The sequence below is a fragment of the Oncorhynchus keta genome, chromosome 19 (assembly GCF_023373465.1).
Source record: "Oncorhynchus keta strain PuntledgeMale-10-30-2019 chromosome 19, Oket_V2, whole genome shotgun sequence".
Lineage (NCBI taxonomy): Eukaryota > Metazoa > Chordata > Actinopteri > Salmoniformes > Salmonidae > Oncorhynchus > Oncorhynchus keta.
Window position 1 is genome coordinate 60,193,769 of NC_068439.1, and position 9,546 is coordinate 60,203,314.

General features: G+C 47.3%; 1 protein-coding gene across 12 annotated transcripts; it reads left to right on the forward strand.

Moving 5' to 3' along the window:
- Window positions 1–324: 324 nt before the first annotated feature.
- On the forward strand, window positions 325–8,780 carry nrsn1 (neurensin 1). 12 transcript variants are annotated; one of them, XM_052470935.1, is made up of 5 exons: window positions 325–473; window positions 4,987–5,261; window positions 6,882–7,761; window positions 8,114–8,421; window positions 8,532–8,780. In XM_052470935.1, exons 2-3 carry the CDS (start codon window positions 5,076–5,078, stop codon window positions 7,278–7,280), a joined length of 585 nt encoding a protein of 194 aa, XP_052326895.1. In that variant the 5' UTR covers window positions 325–473; window positions 4,987–5,075; the 3' UTR covers window positions 7,281–7,761; window positions 8,114–8,421; window positions 8,532–8,780. The 12 variants fall into 12 exon arrangements, with proteins under 12 accessions (XP_052326895.1, XP_052326897.1, XP_052326898.1 ...); XM_052470937.1 differs by having other exon boundaries at window positions 8,114–8,289; XM_052470938.1 differs by having other exon boundaries at window positions 8,114–8,267.
- The last annotated feature ends 766 nt before the right edge of the window (window positions 8,781–9,546 follow it).

The following is a 9,546-nucleotide window of genomic DNA, read 5'->3' on the forward strand; positions in this document are numbered from 1 at the left end:
AACAGGCTTAGTACATCTTATAAATTCGACGAGGTAATATCAGTCAACTAACATGACCTTTATGAATTATGAAGCCTATATGTCGTTTATATGTTGGTTTTTTTTGTATTACATAAATGGTTCAAAATTCACAAAAACTGACGAAAACTGTCTCACTGAACAAAACATATCAGATCTCCAACGCCTGTGTTTACCACATATCTTAGTTTCAGCGTTTATCCCCCCCAAAAAAAACTTATTTCCCATAGACTTTGTCCAACGAACCATGGCGGAGTTCGTGCCTACAAAAATGACGCCATTATACTGTTATGCTCTATTGGGCAAGTCGACAAGACATGGATCTGACGCCTGCGCAGAAGCCAGCGTGAGTCTGAATCATCGATAGGGCGACTGTCGGAGCTAAGAATCTAGAGTGATGGGACCTGAGTGAAGGAACAGCCGCGAGTGATCACTCTCCAAGCCGGTTATGACAGGTACATTTCAGCCTTCTATGCCCTCGGATATTCGCTTTAACGTTTTTAAAAAAAAAACGGGTTTATAGTGGAAACTGGGCTGATGTGGATTACATAATAGTGGTGGAAATATGATTAGCTGTATGGCTTTTCAACATCTGGAAGTAACATTTAAAATGAGAAAATGTCTTGATCTACTGTCTCAACATTTAGGGTGTGATTAACTGTCGAGTTATGTATTTATTTTTGAAAGAACTAGACAGAAGACGTGTTGTCAGACTCAGATCAATAGTGTTTGTAGTTTTGTAAATAGACAGTTGACTTCCCAATCTCAACTTTATTTAGCCTATAGCACGCGCCTGGTGTGGCTTAGAATCCAAAAGCAAATCCGTTTACTTTGACGATAACAGCTTGTAGCCTAATCGATTACATGGTTTGATGCTATTATCTTAGATGAAAGATGTCTCAAGGGGACTGTGAACGCGAGACGAAGGAAGGACGTGTGTGTCAGAGCAGTATGGCGTCATGTCTTACGTGTCTGCCTCCTTGGGTAGAGCGGATTCACATTCAGCACCATGGACAGCGATATCTCTGTCTCTCTCGCTCTGTCGTCGCAGTCATTGAGCTATAAAAGAAAGTCGCATTTTGCCGGGTTACTTTCCTTCGTGTTTCGGTTTCAATGTTAATTATTTGAGATTCTAGAATGTGTTTGGGTTCCAATCGGTGAGAGAACATGATCAAAACAAGATCAGGTGTTTTGACCACTGGCATCCACGTGACCTTATAATTGGTATGACAGAGGTTATTATATTTCGGATACGTTTTGTCGTTTCTGTGTTTGTTTACTTGACAACTAGGTTTCTGTTTACATTGAATATTACTCATCAAAGCATTGGATTGGAACAAATGACGCTGTGGGCTCTTCAGAGACATATTTATTATGTATGATAGAGATTGTCAAGGAGTACACAAACTATACATATTGCATATCTCATTATTAGCATTTTGCATAATACTAAATGCTGAATATTTAAAGTCAATATTTTGCCATATGCACATTCGATTTTATTTGACCTCTATTTTAAAGATCAAGGTCTCTTTCACAGATAAGCCCTGCTTACACATCATTTACAAAATACCAAAAAAATACAACTACATCCTTCACACTGACTACATGTAGACAACAGAAGTGTTATTCATTCAGAGTCTACATAACATCCTTCAACACTGACTACATGTAGACAACAGAAGTGTTATTCATTCAGAGTCTACATAACATCCTTCAACACTGACTACATGTAGACAACAGAAGTGTTATTCATTCAGAGTCTACATAACATCCTTCAACACTGACTACATGTAGACAACAGAAGTGTTATTCATTCAGAGAGAGTCTACATAACATCCTTCAACACTGACTACATGTAGACAACAGAAGTGTTATTCATTCAGAGTCTACATAACATCCTTCAACACTGACTACATGTAGACAACAGAAGTGTTATTCATTCAGAGTCTACATAACATCCTTCAACACTGACTACATGTAGACAACAGAAGTGTTATTCATTCAGAGTCTACATAACATCCTTCAACACTGACTACATGTAGACAACAGAAGTGTTATTCATTCAGAGTCTACATAACATCCTTCAACACTGACTACATGTAGACAACAGAAGTGTTATTCATTCAGAGAGAGTCTACATAACATCCTTCAACACTGACTACATGTAGACAACAGAAGTGTTATTCATTCAGAGTCTACATAACATCCTTCAACACTGACTACATGTAGACAACAGAAGTGTTACATAACATCCAGCAGGTAGCAGACAGCAGGTAGCAGATAGAAGGTAATAGGTAGCAGGCTGCAGGTAGCAGATAGCAGGTAGCAGATAGAAGGTAATAGGTAGCAGGCTGCAGGTAGCAGGCAGCAGGCAGCAGGTAGCAGACAGCAGGTAGCAGACAGCAGGTAGCAGATAGAAGGTAATAGGTAGCAGGCTGCAGGTAGCAGGCAGCAGGCAGCAGGTAGCAGGTAGCAGATAGAAGGTAATAGGCAGCAGGCAGCAGGTAGCAGTTAGCAGGTAATAGGAAGCAGGTAGCAGTCAGCAGATAGAAGGTAATAGGCAGCAGGTAGCAGGCAGCAGTTAGCAGGTAATAGGAAGCAGGTAGCAGGCAGCAGTTAGCAGGTAGCAGGCAGCAGTTAGCAGGTAATAGGCAGCAGGTAGCAGGTAATAGGCAGCAGGTAGCAGGCAGCAGTCAGCAGTTAGCAGGTAATAGGCAGCAGTTAGCAGGAAATAGGCAGCAGGTAGCAGGCAGCAGTCAGCAGTTAGCAGGTAATAGGCAGCAGGTAGAAACACAACCTGATATCCTGAACAGGTAGCAGGCAGAAACACAACCTGATATCCTGAACAGGTAGCAGGCAGAAACACAACCTGATATCCTGATCAGGTAGCAGGTTGAAACACAACCTAATATCCTGAACAGGTAGCAGGCAGCAATACAACCTAATATCCTGAACAGGTAGCAGGCAGCAACACAACCTAATAACCTGAACAGGTTGCAGGTAGCAGGCAGCAATACAACCTAATATCCTGAACAGGTAGCAGGTAGAAACACAACCTAATATCCTGAACAGGTAGCAGGCAGAAACACAACCTGATATCCTGAACAGGTAGCAGGCAGAAACACAACCTGATATCCTGATCAGGTAGCAGGTAGAAACACAACCTGATATCCTGAACAGGTAGCAGGTAGAAACACAACCTAATATCCTGAACAGGTAGCAGGCAGAAACACAACCTGATATCCTGAACAGGTAGCAGGCAGAAACACAACCTGATATCCTGATCAGGTAGCAGGTTGAAACACAACCTGATATCCTGAACAGGTAGCAGGCAGAAACACAACCTGATATCCTGATCAGGTAGCAGGTAGAAACACAACCTGATATCCTGAACAGGTAGCAGGTTGCAGGCAGCAACACAACCTAATATCCTGAACAGGTAGCAGGCAGCAACACAACCTAATATCCTGAACAGGTAGCAGGTAGAAACACAACCTGATATCCTGAACAGGTTGCAGGTATCCTGCAGGCAGCAGAAACACAACCTAATATCCTGAACAGGTAGCAGGTAGAAACACAACCTGATATCCTGAACAGGTAGCAGGTAGCAGGCAGAAACACAACCTGATATCCTGAACAGGTAGCAGCATGCAGCAACACAACCTAATATCCTGAACACAGGTAGCAGGTAGAAACACAACCTAATATCCTGAACAGGTAGCATGTAGCAGGTAGCAACACAACCTAATATCCTGAACAGGTAGCAGGTAGAAACACAACCTGATATCCTGAACAGGTAGCAGGTAGCAGGCAGAAACACAACCTGATATCCTGAACAGGTAGCAGGTAGCATGCAGCAACACAACCTAATATCCTGAACAGGTTGCAGGTAGCAGGTAGAAACACAACCTAATATCCTGAACAGGTAGCATGTAGCAGGTAGCAACACAACCTAATATCCTGAACAGGTAGCAGGTAGAAACACAACCTGATATCCTGAACAGGTAGCAGGCAGAAACACAACCTGATATCCTGATCAGGTAGCAGGCAGAAACACAACCTGATATCCTGATCAGGTAGCAGGTTGAAACACAACCTGATATCCTGAACAGGTAGCAGGCAGAAACACAACCTGATATCCTGATCAGGTAGCAGGTAGAAACACAACCTGATATCCTGAACAGGTAGCAGGTTGCAGGCAGCAACACAACCTAATATCCTGAACAGGTAGCAGGCAGCAACACAACCTAATATCCTGAACAGGTAGCAGGTAGAAACACAACCTGATATCCTGAACAGGTTGCAGGTTGCAGGCAGCAACACAACCTAATATCCTGAACAGGTAGCAGGTAGAAACACAACCTGATATCCTGAACAGGTAGCAGGTAGCAGGCAGAAACACAACCTGATATCCTGAACAGGTAGCAGGTAGCATGCAGCAACACAACCTAATATCCTGAACAGGTAGCATGTAGCAGGTAGCAACACAACCTAATATCCTGAACAGGTAGCAGGTAGAAACACAACCTGATATCCTGAACAGGTAGCAGGTTGCAGGCAGCAACACAACCTAATATCCTGAACAGGTAGCAAGTAGCAGGTAGAAACACAACCTGATATCCTGAACAGGTAGCAGGTAGCAACACAACCTAATATCCTGAACAGGTAGCAGGTAGAAACACAACCTGATATCCTGAACAGGTAGCAGGTTGCAGGCAGCAACACAACCTGATATCCTGAACAGGTAGCAGGTAGCAGGCAGCAACACAACCTAATATCCTGAACAGGTAGCAGGTAGCAGGCAGCAACACAACCTAATATCCTGAACAGGAACAGATGGGTGATTCAAAATGGGAGCAACACTGTGGTTGATCATTAAGCATTGTATCTCTCTCCCATAATAAAACTGTTTGTGTGTGCGTGTGTGTGTGTGTGCGTGCGTGCGTGCGTGCGTGTTGTGTGCAGGCAGTGGCACCCGGTGTGTGTGAGGTTAGTGTGGTGCTCTCTCTCTCTCTCTCTCTCTCTCTAGACAGAGCTGAGGTGAAAGGGTCAGGATGGCTTCAGCCTGTGCTGAGATCTGTGGGTCAGACTACGCTGAACAGATGCAGCACGACCAGAGATACGGAGTCAGATCATACCTCCACCAGTTCTACGAGGAGTGTACTGCCTCCATCTGGGAACGCGACGAAGATTTTCAGATTCAGAGATCGCCTAGTCGGTGGAGCTCTGTCCTCTGGAAGGTATGATATATATGAGAGAAGAGATATCTGGAGGGTATTGGGTCAAGGTGCTGTAAACATCCTGATATGGTCTGGGTAGTGTATTGAGCCAGGTTACTGTAAACATCTGCCTGTTCAGGTCTGTCTAGTGTTAGGAACCCTGATCCTGTCTCTCCTCCATCCCTCCCCCAGGTCTGTCTAGCGTTAGGAACCCTGATCCTGTCTCTCCTCCATCCCTCCCCCAGGTCTGTCTAGCGTTAGGAACCCTGATCCTGTCTCTCCCTCCCCCAGGTCTGTCTAGTGTTAGGAACCCTGATCCTGTCTCTCCTCCATCCCTCCCCCAGGTCTGTCTAGCGTTAGGAACCCTGATCCTGTCTCTCCATCCCCCAGGTCTGTCTAGTGTTAGGAACCCTGATCCTGTCTCTCCTCCATCCCTCCCCCAGGTCTGTCTAGCGTTAGGAACCCTGATCCTGTCTCTCCATCCCCCAGGTCTGTCTAGTGTTAGGAACCCTGATCCTGTCTCTCCTCCATCCCTCCCCCAGGTCTGTCTAGCGTTAGGAACCCTGATCCTGTCTCTCCTCCATCCCTCCCCCAGGTCTGTCTAGCGTTAGGAACCCTGATCCTGTCTCTCCTCCATCCCTCCCCCAGGTCTGTCTAGAGTTAGGAACCCTGATCCTGTCTCTCCTCCATCCCTCCCCCAGGTCTGTCTAGCGTTAGGAACCCTGATCCTGTCTCTCCCTCCCCCAGGTCTGTCTAGTGTTGGGAACCCTGATCCTGTCTCTCCTCCATCCCTCCCCCAGGTCTGTCTAGCGTTAGGAACCCTGATCCTGTCTCTCCCTCCCCCAGGTCTGTCTAGCGTTAGGAACCCTGATCCTGTCTCTCCATTCACCAGGTCTGTCTAGTGTTAGGAACCCTGATCCTGTCTCTCCATCCCCCAGGTCTGTCTAGTGTTAGGAACCCTGATCCTGTCTCTCCCTCCCCCAGGTCTGTCTAGTGTTAGGAACCCTGATCCTGTCTCTCCCTCCCCCAGGTCTGTCTAGTGTTAGGAACCCTGATCCTGTCTCTCCCTCCCCCAGGTCTGTCTAGTGTTAGGAACCCTGATCCTGTCTCTCCCTCCCCCAGGTCTGTCTAGCGTTAGGAACTCTGATCCTGTCTCTCCTCCCCCAGGTCAGTCTAGAGTTAGGAACCCTGATCCTGTCTCTCCTCCATCCCTCCCCCAGGTCTGTCTAGAGTTAGGAACCCTGATCCTGTCTCTCCCTCCCCCAGGTCTGTCTAGCGTTAGGAACCCTGATCCTGTCTCTCCCTCCCCCAGGTCTGTCTAGCATTAGGAACCCTGAACCCTGATCCTGTCTCTCCCTCTCCCAGGTCTGTCTAGCGTTAGGAACCCTGATCCTGTCTCTCCCTCCCCCAGGTCTGTCTAGCGTTAGGAACCCTGATCCTGTCTCTCCCTCCCCCAGGTCTGTCTAGCATTAGGAACCCTGATCCTGTCTCTCCCTCCCCCAGGTCTGTCTAGCGTTAGGAACCCTGATCCTGTCTCTCCCTCCCCCAGGTCTGTCTAGTGTTAGGAACCCTGATCCTGTCTCTCCCTCCCCCAGGTCTGTCTAGCGTTAGGAACCCTGATCCTGTCTCTCCCTCCCCCAGGTCTGTCTAGCGTTAGGAACCCTGATCCTGGTGACAGGCCTCATTGTCCTACTGGTGGGCTACGCCACCCCGACTAAGATCGAAGCGTTCGGGGAAGACGAGCTCCTCTTCGTGGACAGCCACGCCGTCCTCTTCAACCGAGCCTTGGACGTGTGCAAGCTGACGGGCGCCGTTCTGTTCTGCGTGGGCGGCGGCCTGATGGCCGTAGGTCTCCTCCTCTCGGCCTTCTCTAAGAGCTACTCCAAGGAGGAGCTGTACCTGCAGCAGAAGTTTAAGGAGAGGCTGGTTGATATCCAGAATACCGTCCATCCCGTCACCAGAGCCCCTACTCCGGGGGAGAGTAAGATCCCCGTCACCCTGTCTAAAGTGCAAAGTGTCCAGCCCAACTCAGAGACATAACAGTTGTCAATGTAGTAGTGAGAGGTAGATTTATCAGTGGTGGTCATGTGTCCCTGTTCCTAACCCTTCTAAAGGTCAGCTTATGTCATCTTTGTACTACTCCTTACAAACCCTGTGTTTCCAGCACTTACACTCAGGGCTGCAGGAGGAATCACACAGCTCCTTTCATGTGATGCTGTGTAATTATGGCTGCAGGAGGTTTCACACAGCTCCTTTCATGTAAATCTACTGGCTGGGTTACAATCATGTACCTAGACCAAGAAACTAACAGACTCACTGCATAGAGCAGTGGGTCTCACCCTGGGGTACTTATCCTATCCACATGGGGTACTTATCCTATCCACATGGGGTACTTATCCTATCCACATGGGGTACTTATCCTATCCACATGGGGTACTTATCCTATCCACATGGGGTAGTTATCCTATCCACATGGGGTACTTATCCTATCCACATGGGGTACTTATCCTATCCACATGGGGTACTTATCCTATCCACAGAGGGTACTTATCATATCCACATGGGGTACTTATCCTATCCACATGGGGTACTTATCATATCCACATGGGGTACTTATCCTATCCACAGAGGGTACTTATCATATCCACATGGGGTACTTATCCTATCCACATGGGGTACTTATCATATCCACATGGGGTACTTATCATATCCACATGGGGTACTTATCCTATCCACATGGGGTACTTATCCTATCCACATGGGGTACTTATCCTATCTACATGGGGTACTTATCATATCCACATGGTGTACTTATCCTATCCACATGGGGTACTTATCCTATCCACATGGGGTACTTATCCTATCCACATGAGGTACTTATCCTATCCACAGGGGGTACTTATCATATCCACATGGGGTACTTATCCTATCCACATGGGGTACTTATCCTATCCACATGGGGTACTTATCATATCCACATGGGGTACTTATCCTATCCACATGGGGTACTTATCCTATCCACATGGGGTACTTATCCTATCCACATGGGGTACTTATCCTATCCACATGGGGTACTTATCCTATCCACATGGGGTACTTATCCTATCCACATGGGGTACTTATCATATCCACATGGGGTACTTATCCTATCCACATGGGGTACTTATCCTATCCACATGGGGTACTTATCCTATCTACATGGGGTACTTATCATATCCACATGGTGTACTTATCCTATCCACATGGGGTACTTATCCTATCCACATGGGGTACTTATCCTATCCACATGAGGTACTTATCCTATCCACATGGGGTACTTATCATATCCACATGGGGTACTTATCCTATCCACATGGGGTACTTATCCTATCCACATGGGGTACTTATCATATCCACATGGGGTACTTATCCTATCCACATGGGGTACTTATCCTATCCACAGGGGGAACTTATCCTATCCACATGGGGAACTTATCCTATCCACATGGGGTACTTATCCTATCCACATGGGGTACTTGGGGAGACTCATCAGAACGTAGGCCTACTGGTCAAATGAGGGGGTACTACTGGGGAGACTCATCAGAACGTAGGCCTACTGGTCAAATGAGGGGGGTACTTCTGGGGAGACTCATCAGAACGTAGGCCTACTGGTCAAATGAGGGGGGTACTTCTGGGGAGACTCATCAGAACGTAGGCCTACTGGTCAAATGAGGGGGGTACTTCTGGGGAGACTCATCAGAACGTAGACCTACTGGTCAAATGAGGGGGTACTTCTGGGGAGACTCATCAGAACGTAGACCTACTGGTCAAATGAGGGGTACTTCTGGGGAGACTCATCAGAACGTAGGCCTACTGGTCAAATGAGGGGGTACTTCTGGGGAGACTCATCAGAACGTAGACCTACTGGTCAAATGAGGGGGTACTTCTGGGGAGACTCATCAGAACGTAGACCTACTGGTCAAATGAGGGGGTACTTCTGGGGAGACTCATCAGAACGTAGACCTACTGGTCAAATGAGGGGGTACTTCTGGGGAGACTCATCAGAACGTAGGCCTACTGGTCAAATGAGGGGGGTACTTCTGGGGAGACTCATCAGAACGTAGACCTACTGGTCAAATGAGGGGGTACTTCTGGGGAGACTCATCAGAACGTAGGCCTACTGGTCAAATGAGGGGGTACTTCTGGGGAGACTCATCAGAACGTAGGCCTACTGGTCAAATGAGGGGGGTACTTCTGGGGAGACTCATCAGAACGTAGGCCTACTGGTCAAATGAGGGGGTACTTCTGGGGAGACTCATCAGAACGT